This window comes from Ochotona princeps, chromosome 2, assembly GCF_030435755.1.
Source record: "Ochotona princeps isolate mOchPri1 chromosome 2, mOchPri1.hap1, whole genome shotgun sequence".
In the NCBI taxonomy this organism is placed as follows: Eukaryota; Metazoa; Chordata; class Mammalia; order Lagomorpha; family Ochotonidae; genus Ochotona; species Ochotona princeps.
Window position 1 is genome coordinate 105,952,208 of NC_080833.1, and position 14,183 is coordinate 105,966,390.

Here is a 14,183-nt window from a genome sequence, read left to right on the forward strand (position 1 = left end):
ACACCAGAGGGCGCTCTTCGAGGTCAGAAAAGCTTGCTGCCCAGCGTTTCTTTCTGCCCAGACACTGAGCCTGTTAGGAAATGAACCTTAGCCTGCTGAGGTTCCATTCAAGAGAGTAGTGAAAATACGGGTTGTTGGAGGTGGGTGCTGTTGGTTCTGGCTGCGCTGAGTGTTTGGTCTACACTCCTCACCTTAGGGCAGAGGCTTGATCGGCCTGACAACACTGTACTGTGACTGCACAGTGCTGGATGGTTTGGTATTTTCCGTGTTTAGACTCCAACAGGTCTTGCTTCCTTGCTGGATCTTGGGAACCTGTACTGGCTAGAGTTCAAATGTAAGGACAGAAACAGGAGGGAGACACCTGTTTACTGCAGGCTTGTAAACAGGGACATGGCTACTTAACCTCTGGCTGAAGGGCACAACGTTCCCAGGGCCCTGGCTCAGACAGGTGACAAGAGCTAGGCCATCCAGGTTTGTTTGCTTTTTAAGATTTATTTAGTTTCATTGGAAAGATAAATTTACGGAGAGAAAGATTTTCCATCTGCTTGTTCATTCCCCAAATGGCAGCACCAGCTACAGCTGAGCCAATCCAAAGCCAGAAGTCAGGAGCTTCTTCCAGGTCACCACATGTGGGAGCCTTCCTCTGCTGCCTTCCCAGGCTGGAGGGGAAGTGGCGCAGCCAGGACATGAACCTGTGCCCATAGGAGATGCTGGCACTGTAGGTCTCCCACTGTGGGTACAGGATCCCAAGTCTTTGCGCTGTCCTCAACTGCTTTCCCAGGTCACACACAGGAAGCTGGATGGGAAGTGGGGCCTGCCGGGATTAGAACCGGCGTCCATAAGGGATCCCAGTGTGTGCCACTAGGTTACCACATTGGGCCATAAATTTAAAAAAATTTTCATGATTACATGGCTGATCAGGGTGGGAAGGATCAAGGGTCAGGGAAAAATGGGTGAAATCACTGTTTCTGAGTTTTCTGTTTCTTCTTGCTTAGATAAAAAATTTTAAACAAAGAGAGAGAAATGGGCCCAGCACGGTAGCCTAGCAGCTAAAGTCCTCACTTTGCATGTGTCCGGTTCTAACTTTGGGCACCGGTTCTAATCCTGGAAGCCCCATTTCCCTACAGCTCCCTGCCTGTGGTCTGGGAAGCAGCCGAGGACGGCCCAAAGCCTTGGGACCCTGCACCCACGTGGGAGACCTGGAAGAAGTTCCTGGCTCCTGGCTTCAATCAGTGCAACTCCGGCCGTTGCGTTCACTTGGGGAGTGAATCATCGCACGGAAGATATTTCTCCTGGTCAATCCTTCTCTCTGACTTTGTAATAAAAATAAATAAATGTTTAAAAGAGAGGGGGGAGGGAGAGAGAGAGAGAGAGAGAGAAAGGATGCTGGGCTCAGTGACATTTCTGGGTGGCCTTTATGATAATTATCCACATGTGTAAGAACTACTAACTTCTGTGTCAAAATCTTTTTCTCTTTTTAGATTTATTCGACAAAAACAAACACAGGAAGCAGATAGGGTGTGACAGAATCTGCCATCTGCTGCTTCCCTCCCCATGTGCCCCATCGGGAGCTGCGAAGCCAGGAGCCGGGCGCGTCCTCCGAGTCTCCCACGCGGGTGCAAGGGCTCCCACGCAGGGTCCCAAGGGCTCAGGCCATTCTCTCCCGCTGTCAGAAGTGCAGTAAGCGGGACTCGAACCGGCTGCATTTAGGACGCCAGAACCGCAACCGACGGCTCTCCTCACTTCTCCACAGAGCCGGCCCGGTAGGGTGTGCGCTGTCCCGGTGCCGCAGCCCTCCTCCTCGTGCCCCGTGCGCCTCATCACTCCCTCCAACGCCACACTGCAGTGGGAAGCCATGTACGAACACTCCAGCTGCCCGCACCGGTCGCCGAGCGGACCGAGGCTTGACCTCATCAATATGCCGGCTGGGAGAGGCTTGCCGGAAGGAGACAGCTGTCGCACTGAAAGGATCACTTCCGCTTCCGTTCGCGCAAGCGCTCTGGCGTCTCCTCCTGCCGTGACTAAGATGGAAGCGCTTTCTGAGTCGCGGGCCGGATTTTGGGCCGGGGGCCCGGCTCCCGGCCAGTTTTACCGCATCCCGTCCACTCCCAGTTCCTCCCTGGACCCGGTGTCCGCTGTCCACGGGAGCCCGATCGCGCGGACCCAGTAAGTGCTGGGGGGCCGTCTGCGGGTGCGGACGGAGCCGGGAGCGAACGGCAGGACCCCGGGCTCGGCGAGGGGCGTCGGGTTGTTTTGTTTTCCCCCCCTTTGCTGCCGCGGTGGCTGGACGCTCTCCACCCTGCAGGAACCCCATGGTGACCGGGACCTCGGTCCTGGGCGTCAAGTTCGAGGGCGGCGTGGTGATTGCGGCAGACATGCTGGGCTCGTACGGCTCGCTGGCGCGTTTCCGCAACATCTCTCGGATCATGCGAGTCAACGACAGCACCATGCTGGGCGCCTCGGGAGACTACGCGGATTTCCAGTACCTCAAGCAGGTCCTCGGCCAGATGGTGTAAGCAGCGGGCAGCGTGGGCAGGCCTGGGCCTCGCGGGGGCGACGTCCCACGGGGGTGGGTGCAGGTTCCGCCTCCCACGCTTCCCGCCTCTGCCCCGTGTCTCTGCAGGATCGACGAGGAGCTGTTGGGGGACGGCCACAGCTACAGCCCCCGAGCCATTCATTCGTGGCTGACCAGGGCCATGTACAGCCGGCGCTCTAAGATGAACCCCTTGTGGAACACCATGGTCATTGGAGGCTATGCCGGCGGAGAGAGGTCGCATAGAAATAGCGTTTGCCCGCCCCCCCCCCCCCCCGGCTTGCTTCAAGTCCCTTGCTTCTCTCCTCCCTGAGTGATCCCGCCTCTTGCCCAGACCCCCTGGCCCCGCTCTTCAATGGGGAACCCCAATTAACTGCCTTGAATCGTTGTGTTGTGTTCTGTTAGCTTCCTCGGTTATGTGGACATGCTCGGTGTGGCCTATGAGGCCCCTTCGCTGGCCACAGGCTATGGCGCCTACCTGGCTCAGGTAAGGTGGTGGATGTGCACATGAACGGGGAGGGGAGACTGCGCGTGTTGGAACTGGCCGCGAACCCGACTCTGGGGAGACAGGTGGGGCTGAGGGGTGCAGACCTGACAGATCCTGGGCTCGGGGTGCCAGCTCCCTGCAGCTGTTCTAGGAAGGCGCAGAAAGAGGACGCCCTAGAACTTCCCTCTTCTGGATCCTGAAGCTCAGTAGGCCACTCCCTCTGGGGCAGTGGCCAGATGTCTCATCATGCGTGCGCGACAACTCACCTGGGAATCGGTGCTTGACGCCCCTGTGTGGTTCTCCCACTGTAGCCTCTGCTGCGCGAGGTTCTGGAGAAGCAGCCGATCCTGAGCCAGGCTGAGGCCCGGGAGCTGGTGGAACGCTGCATGCGAGTGCTGTACTACCGGGATGCGCGGTCCTACAACAGGGTGAGCAGGGCCAGCGGGCAGGCTATGCGTCTTCAAGAGCAGATGGCCCCCCTTCTGACTGCTGTTGTAGCGTGGGCGGACTGGGGAAAGGTCCCTTGCCCTTTGACCAGAGTGATGGAGAGGGTGAGGAGGAGGAAGGATGCCGACACACGCACGGGTCTTCTGTCTGCTGGCTCATTCCCGCAGATGGCCTCCGTGGCTGGGCTAGGCGAGGCTGAAGCCAGGAGTCTGCAACTCCACGGAGTGTCCAAATCCACGAGTCTCCCACATGGGCCCTCATAATTGGCCACCCTCTCGCTTCCTTCCCAGGCAGCTTAGCAGGAAGTGGTGCAGATGTGACCTGAACTGCTACTCTGACATTCCAAGTAGTGGCGTCACCTGCCATTGTGGTTCAACTTCAGCCCCGACCCCTTTTTCATCAGTAGCTGTACTTGTTTTCCAGTTTCAAATTGCCACGGTAACTGAAAAGGGTGTTGAAATAGAGGGACCATTGTCTGCAGAGACCAACTGGGACATTGCCCACATGATCAGGTGAGTACAGATGGCAGGGAAGCCGCGTGGTGCCCTGCGTGGAGGGCTCAGCTGCTTTAATCTACTTCACGGCTGTATTGTTTTCCTTTACAGTGGCTTTGAATGAACTACAGATGTAGTATCCAGAACTGATGTTATACACACTTAACTTTTGAACTTGGGTAGTTTCAAGCTAGACTGCTTTTGTAAAATAAATGCATCTTTTAAAATGTCTGCCGAGTGGTTTTGTCCCGACTGGGTCACACCAGGACGTGACTGTTGAGTGCTGCCCTAGGTCGTCTCCCTCATCAGGGCTCAGGTCTTCAGCACAAAGAGGTACTACTGTCTTGAGACTTCACCTCTCACAGATGTTTATTATCCAAATCCTGATTCTTGGCACTTTAAGAAAACCCAGTAGTGTGTGTTCGTGGAAAAGTCCCAGGAGTAGCTATGAGTGAGGCCAGCTGGCCATTAGCCATGTTCCATCCCTGGAAGGTTTTTTTTTTTCCCAGTAACATCTTATTTTTGGTGATAATGACATAGTTAAGAAGGATGAATGTCCATGGGACCACAAGTAGGGTGGGGAGGGTCGAGGAATGGGGAGAGTGGATGAGACAGCTGCCTCCAGTCTCCTTTTTATTTCCTGTACCTGGGGAAAGTGAGGAAGGGGAGAGGGCCGCTGGCAGCGGCTCTGGAAGGGTGTTCACCAGGGTCTGATGACGATACCAAGTGATTCAGATGTTTTTCATCCAAACCATCTTAAGTTGAAGCACTGCAAGTCAAAGCATTATAGAAACCAAGTCGCGTAAGTGACAGCACACCATCGGTCCATCTGCACTGTGATGACAAACCTGTACATTTAAGCAAAAGGAAAATGAGTTTTAACTTGAAATTTCCACAAATCCAGTCTGAACACAGAAGAGTAGTCAATAAATACGTGTTTATTGATTAAACTGAATTATAAAAAAAACAAAACAAAAAACCCTCTCTTCTACTACTAAGCCATGCAGGCAGAAACCCAGCTCCAATAAGGTGTTTTTTTTTTTTCCTAAGCTGCCCATCAACAAAGTCAGTGTGCAGGGGCCAGGAACCCAGCTCGGCTCTAGCTGTGGCTGCCGCAGACACTACCAGAGGATGGAGCTGTTGTAGACAGAAGTGACCCATCATAGTTCTTGAACTTTCTCACAGGCAAAGGGTTGACTTGAAAGTCCACAGTCAATAAAACGGCATCAGGCAAAAAGCTGGGGAAGAGAGAAGCCTGGTTGGTCCATGGTGGTCTTCAGGTGCACCTCGGTGGCCACGCTCAGTTCACTATATGATAGTGTGCTGGGAGGAGACCAATGGCTGGTACCAAGGGTCACACCAGGCCTATCCCCTCCGGAGTATCTCCCAGTCTGAAAGCCTACACTGAACAGGGCTACCTAGGCAAAAAACCAGTACTGCTCCTCTTATTGACTTCCGTTTATGTACACTTAGATGATGCACTGAGAAGCTCCTACAGGCAGCGGCCTCAGCCCACAGGAAGGAGATGCTGCTGCCGGCACAGGACGGACACCATGGCATGGCTGTGGGACAGGGGTGTGGGCTTTGTTCCTTTTCTCTGGTACAGTACGTTTTGGTTTATACCCACAAGTACATAAAATTCTTTAAAAAAAAATCCCTCATGCAACTTGTAGAAAAAAAAATTTTTCCTCAAAGCTGGCAGTGAAAAATAAAGGTTCCTGTCTTTCTCCGTGTGCACACCCTTGCATCTGTCCTCTCAGTGTTGAGAGACGGAGGAAGCCCCAGGACGAGCTGCGTTTCCACCAGTGGGCTTGCTCTCCTTACAGCTAGGTACTTTATCCTTGCTCCTGGCTGCGGGCCCTGCGACCTCCTGAACAGGCCTGCTGTCCACTTCCCAGAGTGAAGCTCACTGAGGCCAGGGCTGCCCACAGGCTTGCAAGATGAAGACTCAGACTGGGCTTGGCTGGCACCCTACTGTTCTGATCACCTCGGTACCTCCTGCTCTAGTGACACGTGTGATCCTTCGTCCAGAGTGACGGAAGGGGTAAGGACGGGGAGGGGGGCGAGTGCAAAGAATACTGCTTTTGTCGGAAGGAGCGTAGTGAGGAAAAGACAGATCTACTCATCTGGATGATTAGAGGTGGTTTCATGCATTTTTTAAAGCCACAATCTTATATCTAGAGTTGCTGTAGAAACCAACATCTCTGGAGAAGAAGGAAAGAAAAGGAGAAGGAAGAGAGAGAGTTCAGTGGGATGTTTTTTCCATTTTCATTTTTATATAAAAGTGTTAAGACCACAATGAAAAAAGTTTTTATCCATATATAATACACCAGTTTTTGCGCTACATATTTTTGTCTTTCTCATCCTCAGAAATGTTCTCACATTGACAATGGTTAGATAGCATCATGCCCAAAGACATTGGCCACACAGTAAAACAGAAACTCCAGGAAGTTCTATGATACAGCTGAGGTAAGGGGATAACAGAACAATTGAACATTCGCCCACAAAGGAGTTTTTTTTTTTCTTTTCCTCGATTTTGTCAGAAAAATACCAAACACAGTGATTTAAATTTTTAAAAAAAGTCACAAAAACCTGTTTTGAGCAGAACTGAATGACCAACGGGCCAGTTCCTCGGCTCAGATGTGATCACTATTGGTTTTCCTAATAATCCACAAATTCACAGGGACGTTGTAAGTCAATATTAGGGAGTGGTGGTGTAAAATTAAAAAATATAAACCAAATACCCCACCTGGTATGCCCCTTCCCCTGGGGTCCCACTGCCCCCTTCACTTCCCACCCCGACTCCACATGCCCACAGGACCCCACACTCAAATCTCCATCAGATCGAGGTCAGCTTCTTCAAAGCCATAGAAAGACTCGGTCTCACTTTCACCCTCAAACAGCTGGTGCAGGCTCTCGGGATCAACTGTCTCTTCCGGGGAGGCCCTGGGCCCGGGTGTGGAGGCAGACGGCTCCTCAGACTGTTCACCGCTCAGCTTCAGCTGCTCCTCCAAGGAGGCGATGAGCTCCTCCTGCATGTCGGCGTTCCTGGCCGGGGAGCTGACGTTGCCATCCGGGCCTGGCAGCACACTGGCCACTAGGAAGGACCGTTGCACCAGCTCAGGGCAGTCCCCAATGACGCCCAGCACCTCACCCAGCCACGCCAGCACCAGCTGGAGCAGCACGTCAGAATCACACGCAGTGTCTGCCATTTCCCGAGCTTGCTCCTTCCACTTTTTGTGCAGGAAGTTCTTGACAGTTCGCTTGATGCATACGTCTAATGGCTGGATTTTGGAGCTGCAGCCTGCCGGGACCACTGCGGGCAGAGTGCTGGAGGCACTAAGCATGGCCAGCACCTCCTCCGATAGGTGTGTGCGGTGGCAGTCCATGACGAGCATGCCTTTGCTGCGCTGGCATGCCGTGTGCTTCTGCCACACGCGGGTGGACCACAGCTCCATGATCTCATCGTCGCTGTAGCCACTCTCCTTTGCCTCCAGCAGTATCGAGTCCGGCATGTTGGCAGGCTGATCGATCTGTCCTCGGTAGAAAACCAGGGTGGGAAGGACAGTGCCGTCGGCTAGAATGGCCAGCACTACATCACACCAAGGCTCCCCTGTGCCCACTGTCTGCAGGGCGTTTTCCTTTCTGTCATCGCTGCTCAACACTTCCATGTCCAGGAACAAGGAGATCTCATCGATAGCCACGATCATGGACAAGGGTAAGTCTTGGTTGTGAATCTGCCGCTGCACAAACTCTATGAAGAGCCCGGCGTTCTCTGCCACGTCCTTAGGGAGGGTGTGGGCCACTGCCCGCCGGGCGTGGGGAGTCAGGTGGTGGCGCAACATGAAGCGCACAGCCCACTCATAGGAGATCTTAAACCCGCCCTCGAGAGAACGTCCTATCTTGGTGGCCTTCTGGAACAAGGTCTCCTCATTTACAGGCAGCTGCTGCTCCCGCTGAGTCAGCACCCACTCGGCCAGTTTCTCCTCTGCCTCAAAGCTCAGGTATTTGCCCTCCAGATTCTCCCCCTGTGAGGCCTGGAAGCGTCGCAGCCAGCGCCGGATGCGCCGCTGGGGATTCCGGAAGTGTTCGGCCGCCTGTTCCGTGTTACAGCACAGGGCAAACAGTACGACTCGGAGCTTCTTCACTGAGAGCTGCTCCTTCTTGCCCAACCCACTGCTACCGCCACCAGATGCAGGCTCAGGTTCCTGGGTAGCCAGGCTCCCTTCCTCCTGGTTGTCAACGTTCAGACACTCAGTCCCCTCTGCGGCCAAGGGTGGAAGGACTAAAGGTTGTGGGTTAGTGGGGGTGGCTGGGGGGGTTGCCGTGGAGGCTGGTGATGGCAGTGCCTGGGTCACGGGAGGCGGGAGCTCTGCAGGCTCAGCTGGGGTGGCCTCCGCAGATTTCACAGTGGCGGCTTTGTTAGGGGGTAAGGAAGTAGGAGGGTACATGTTCTTCAAGTTCCGGTCATGCATGCGGTCGCGTATCTGGCCAAGCCTACAAGGTGGGAGTGGGGAACAAGCAGACAAGAAAGCTCAGTGAGAGAGGGAGTTGAAGGCAGTAGTCATGTAAACACTGCAAAACAGGAACTTGTCAAGTGAGGGGCTGTTACCTTGAGTGAGAGAGCCAAGTGAGTCCTATGGAGAAGGAGATAAGGGAATGTTAGCTGGGTGAAGAAAGAGCCCTCTAGATACCAAAACACACATGCACGCCACAGTGAGCACCCTGCTGAGCCCTCCAGAGAAACCTGGGGTTAGACGGTGCTGCCTGTCCAGGCAATGTATGCTCCTGGCGGATGGCAGAGGACAGGGAGGGGCCTGACCCACAGCCGTGGGCTCCACCTCTCTGCCCTTGCTTGACTGGCCTCGTCCCTCTGACTTACCCCGGGGCAGGATGCTGCTGGATCTGTGTGAGGGGTTGAACACTAAGTGCTTGGCCATGGCGTCTCCCACAGAGGTAACAAAGCTACACGAAGTGCAGGCCAACTTGGTGCCACTAAGACAGAGAATCAAGAGGATATTAACCCAAGTGCAACACAGAGCCCAGAGCCAAGTCTGATGCTTTGACAGAGGTGCTCCCCCTCCTTTCTCCTCTCTCAAATTAATTCACAGAACCATGCACCAAAATAATTAAGTGATTTCATGTAAAGGCTTAACAAGAGTTACCAGTAAATTTTTCTTACCTCACAGAATTTTTAAACAAAGCCAAATATTTGGGGCTCTTCCGTGGAACATGATTGCTGGAGAAGACAAAGAAGTGGTTCAAGTTATGGGTTCCTGCCGGCTGACTCAGCATTACCAACCAGACCCAGGGTCACACACAACGTACTCCGCCTGCCGCATCCCAGTCTCCACCCCGGCCCATTTTCCTGTAAGCAGGCTTCTAAACTTGAATATACACACGAGGAACTCAAGGATCTAGTTAAGTTCCCACTCTGACTCTTCAGGCCTCTGGCCAGGCTAACAGGTTTCCATTTACCGCTGCTGGTCCTTGGACCACACTGTGAGCAGCACAGAGGGACCCCAGCTCTTGCCCTGCCAGGAGACACACAGCTATGCAAGTGGAAGCAGGAAAGAGACTGGGAAGAGAGGGAATGAGATCAGGGCTAGAGAACCTGGACTCCCGAGAGAAATACGGCTCTCATCCTGACTTACTTGATCATGTGGTTGGCATAAGCTCGGGAGCAGCAGGTGCTGTAGCGACACAGAGAGCAGTGCACATAGGTAGGGAAATGATTGGGGAAATCTGGGATCTCAAAACTGCACTCCAGACAAGTCTGCCGGCCCATGACACTCCTGTCAAAAAGAAAAAAGGAGAATTTGCGTTATTCCTTCGGGGATCCCTAAACTGCAGGAGCTCATTCACCAGGCCTTGCTCCACAACTGCCCTGGCTAAAGGACTGACACCATTCCCAGAGCCCACCCGCCCACCCAGCAGGTAGAAGGCGCTGACATTTTCCTAACAGCTCTCTTCTGGATGTTGCGCTGGACAGGGGGGTAGAGGAAGACAGGCAGCGGGTCCGCTGAGGAGGTCAGTGATGTCGCCTCCTGCAGTGCGCTGGGAGGTGTGTCACTGGAGGACACAGGGACAGTTCGTGGCTGCCCTCGGGAAGCCCGGATCGTCACCTGAGTGTTAGAGGAAAAAACAATCAGACCCCACCCACAGCAGACCTTCCAACACTGAAGAGCTCCAGGGCTGCAGCCACACAGCCAAGCCATACCTTGGTGCCCGGCTTCAGGCCTTCCAGCTGCTTGGGTTTACGGAAGGTTTTATGGTGCTGAAGCTTGTGTTCAATTTTGTCCTTGGCAAAGAGAAACTGCAGGCGGCATTTGTTGCAGTGATAAACATTTCTCTTCTAAAGGGGGAAAAACAAAGAATCCCTTATAGGTTCCCAGTGCATTTTCTTCTAGAAGACAGGATGACTGCTGCCTCTCATTCTTCTCACCTTTTGTTGATAATAAACACACAAACATGACACAACCACTGGAGAATTTCAGTCACCACCACTGTGCCACCAAGACACCTCGTCTTAAGAACCTGGATGAATGCTGTGTTACTTGCTATTTCTGTTTTTTCTTTTCCTGGAGACAGTGCCACCTATTCCTAGACATTAACCTTTTTTTTTTAATTTAGAAATAATCAACATACACGGTCAAAAAAAAAATCACACTTTATTCTATACCTTTTCATGCTGTGAAGTTTACCTACAACTTAAATTCATGTTTCCTTTCTATAGAAATAACCTGTTTTAAATTTCTTGAGTATTCTTTGTCTACACATACTCATAATAAACACACTGATAAGTGGTTTTTAAAAATGCAAATGGAACCTGACTTTGCCCAACCCCACTTAACATACTGATACACGCAGACTTTCTGAGGATTCAGTCTGCCTAGTTATGAAGTCCTCAGGATAGCAAGGATCCACAGCCTCAATCACAGGTGGCGATTTCCAAGCCCCCATTCTGAAACACACGTGTGGAAGATGCTCAAGTCGTTACAACTGTGCAAAGGAGAGGGCGAGCCTTACGGGAGTGCTTACAAGTAGCGTGCGCTTCTGTTCTGCCTCCTCTATACCTTCACTCTGCTCCAGTGGCTCCATTCTTGTAGCATTTTAAACCAAGGCCATATCTATTCCATCTAATTCTTGCTACTTCTGCTGAACCTGCCACCCTCTTCTTCACAAACTTCTTCAAATAAATTATCTCCGTTTCCTAAACTCTCATTTACTGGTCCTGCTGCCCCAACAAAGGGCTCTTTTCAACACTGCTGGGTACAGCCAGCCTGTACGACTCTTTCCTGCTTGACACCCATCACACCCATTTCTTTGAAACCTCGCTAATGCCAGTACTTTTCTGGCTTCCCTCCTAGGACTATAATACAACCTTCCCCTTATTCCTGACAGGTGTGGGGTTGGGGAGGGAGTGGCAGGACAAATGGTGTGAGGCCACCTGGAGTCACATGATTCCCAAGCATCTTTTCAAGTGTGACTTGTCTTCTAGGCCTCAGAACTATCATCAACCACTTACACTTGATGTCCAGATGTTCCTAACACAGAACCCTGAAACTCATAATCTTGCCTAGCAACTTATTTTCTCCAATACTATTTTTACCTTAGTAAACAGTCCCTGGTTCATCCAGCTGCCTAGGAAAGAATCTCGGGTGCTATTCTCAACTACTTTTTTGCTACCTTCTCCCAATCCATCTCTGCATTATAAACACCACGTTGTCTCCTCACTGTCTTTTTTTTTCCTCACTGTCTTTCACAAAGACTGTTTCTTCATTTCAAGAGCTAACAGTTTTAAGACTGTGTTTCACCTCAACTATTGAAAAGGTTTGTGCCTGGTCTTAACTTCCTTTAATCCGTTTGTCTTTGCATAGTCAGTGCAAAATCTTAACTACAATCAAATCTGAACACATCATTCGAGAGCTTGAAACTCCTTTAGTGGCCTCCCAGGGACTCCCTTTAATAGCATACAGAAGTCTGAAAGATGTGTCTATCCCTGCCTGACATCCACCCCTTGAGTCCTGTAAGCCACATCCAACACCCCTCTAATCTCCTGCACCCCTACATTCTTGCTCTGGTCCCAGACACATTCATTGTTCTGTCCTATTTCACTTGGCTCATTTCAGCATCCAGCCTAGTGTACAACACCCAACAGATTTAACACATTTCTATAAATTATCTTCACGTAAATTATCTTCTCTACCAAGATGATTTGCCTAGTTCAGCCCTGGGCCCAGCATTCATAAATCAAAGTGGGAAATGCTTAGCGCCTGGTACCTGGTGCCTCATGTAATGCTGTTGGAAGGCATTGCCGTTTTTGAAGACCTTCAGGCAATAAGGGCACAGCAGATGCCGGGTATCCTCGTGGATCATCCGAAAATGGACATCTACCTCAGAGTAGAGTGAGGAGCGGTACTGACACACCTGAGTCACAAAGAGGGAAAATAAGGCTAAGAGTAAAATGAGCAAGGAAGGCCTCAACAGAAAGGCAACAAAAAATTTAAAATTTGGGGAAAACAATTCCCTTAATGAGTAAGTCAGATGGTTCTTCGGACTTTTTAATTGCAAACTATGTTTATCACAGATACAGTTGTGACCTAAGATTAACAACGCAGGAATAGGAAAATCTGAGAATAATCTGTATTCTATAGGTAGGAGGAATAAAGCTCTGTCTGTCCATCTCTAAAAGGTAAATTCAAGAGATGGACAGTGCCTTAGGACATGGACACCGTCCACAGCTGGGTGAGTGTTAAGTTTCTGTGGTCAAGTCCTTTTATGCATTCCTCCTGCACACAAGAACGTATGCTACTTCATGTAACTCCTTGGAGTCCTTGAGCTGAGTGAGTGCAAGCAATGGAGGGGCTGACACTCCCTGGGAAGGGCAGTACCTGGCACACATAAGGCATCTCTCCAGGCTTGTGAGTATCCTTCATATGCTGGAGAAACAGTGGCTCACTTTCAAACGCCCACTCACAGATCTTGCACTTGGCTGTAAGAAGAAAAACAGTCAATGAATCCATCTGAAAATAAGACAGAATCCTGCTGTTTATCATCTTTATTTTCCCTCACTCCTGCTTCTTGGTTTTTAACAGCTGCTAACCCTCAGGTTCTTTCTGATCTTTAACATCTGTGCCGCTGGTAACAGACCTCTGTACCACAGCTCCTGTCTAGACTGAGTGCCCTGCAGGATACTGAGAACTGGACTGCTAACATCAATTAACTCAGAATCTTCCTGCTCACCACTGCCCATGGCTGTCCGAGTTCAATATCTAGGTACTGCTGAGGACTCTAATCCTTGTGGTCTATAACTGTTACTTCAAAAGGTCCCAAGAAATTCTTACTGCTCCATTTTTTAAGGCAAAAATCTAGTATAAATCTGTGTGACTTCTAACCAGCTGGCTTTCCTTTTTCTCTTCCCAATCAATCTGTGCCATTCTTTATATGTACTATTGTCATATGAATTGTTTTAAAATACTACAAGACTTCATTTATCTATTCAAGGACTAACAGTGAATATCATCCATTCACTAAACACCCACTAAATAAGTACAAATTAATAATTTGCCCTCAAAGGCAATTATGAACAGATGTTCTTGCTTTTCTATAATATCTACTGAATTTTTTTTCCAAGTATAAACAATTTCCATATAATTATACTTTGAAATTGGCTGTGTCAAGCTTACAAAGATGTAATTCTAAATTTTTGGTAAAAGTTTTACCTGCTACAGTTTTTCTTGTGCCAAAGTTTAAAGCTCTGCAAATTTAGAAACTGCAAACATAAAGCCTTAAGTATTTATTGGACAATGTTCAGAAAATGCATGAAATTGAAATAATTTCAAGTAAAGCAAACTGAGGCAGGCACAGTGGTACAGTGGATTAAACCACAGTGTGGGGTGCCTACATCCCATATTTGGCATGTCTGGTTCAAGTCCAGGCTCCCCAGCATTTCTGCCCAAACTTCTGCCTCGTGCATGAGACGGACACTGGGTAACCGCCCATGTGGCACACTGAGATGGAGTTTGTGGCTCTGGCTTTGGTCTACCCTAGCCCTGCCTGCTGTAGGGGTCCCAAGGGTGGGCACTGGGTCGAGTGGCTAAGATGTCCATGACCCACTTGGGAGTGCTGGGGTTGGATTCTCAGCTCCCAAGTTCAGTTTCCTGCAGATCCAGAGCATGAGAAGTAGCTGATAATGACTCAAGGAGCCGGGTCCCTGCCA

General features: G+C 50.7%; 2 protein-coding genes across 4 annotated transcripts in view; one reads left to right on the forward strand and one right to left on the reverse strand.

The window, feature by feature from the left end:
• Positions 1-1,990: 1,990 nt before the first annotated feature.
• Positions 1,991-4,190, forward strand: PSMB4 (proteasome 20S subunit beta 4). Its single transcript, XM_004588890.3, has 7 exons — positions 1,991-2,166; positions 2,306-2,512; positions 2,624-2,770; positions 2,939-3,020; positions 3,332-3,448; positions 3,891-3,979; positions 4,073-4,190. Exons 1-7 carry the CDS (start codon positions 2,027-2,029, stop codon positions 4,083-4,085), a joined length of 795 nt encoding a protein of 264 aa, XP_004588947.2. The 5' UTR covers positions 1,991-2,026; the 3' UTR covers positions 4,086-4,190.
• A 2,034-nt stretch (positions 4,191-6,224) lies between these two features.
• The window catches only part of POGZ (pogo transposable element derived with ZNF domain), a 69,921-nt gene continuing 61,962 nt past the window's right edge, over positions 6,225-14,183 (reverse strand). For all 3 annotated transcript variants that reach the window (XM_058660264.1, XM_058660263.1, XM_058660262.1), the window contains 9 exons: positions 12,856-12,956; positions 12,245-12,391; positions 10,182-10,316; positions 9,914-10,086; positions 9,616-9,756; positions 9,144-9,200; positions 8,844-8,956; positions 8,574-8,598; positions 6,225-8,458 (listed from right to left, as the gene is read on the reverse strand). In XM_058660264.1, the coding sequence (XP_058516247.1) occupies positions 6,790-8,458; positions 8,574-8,598; positions 8,844-8,956; positions 9,144-9,200; positions 9,616-9,756; positions 9,914-10,086; positions 10,182-10,316; positions 12,245-12,391; positions 12,856-12,956 (2,561 nt within the window). In that variant the 3' untranslated portion in view covers positions 6,225-6,789. The remainder of the gene's footprint in view (positions 8,459-8,573; positions 8,599-8,843; positions 8,957-9,143; positions 9,201-9,615; positions 9,757-9,913; positions 10,087-10,181; positions 10,317-12,244; positions 12,392-12,855; positions 12,957-14,183) is intronic.

Bases quoted from the DNA above. Each gene is read 5' to 3' on its own strand.
- PSMB4 (XM_004588890.3), top strand. From the start codon at position 2,027: ATGGAAGCGCTTTCTGAGTCGCGGGCCGGATTTTGGGCCGGGGGCCCG. The intron at 2,167-2,305 runs GTAAGTGCTGGG...TCCACCCTGCAG, and splicing joins AGCCCGATCGCGCGGACCCA to GAACCCCATGGTGACCGGGA. The intron at 2,771-2,938 runs GTCGCATAGAAA...GTGTTCTGTTAG, and splicing joins GGCTATGCCGGCGGAGAGAG to CTTCCTCGGTTATGTGGACA.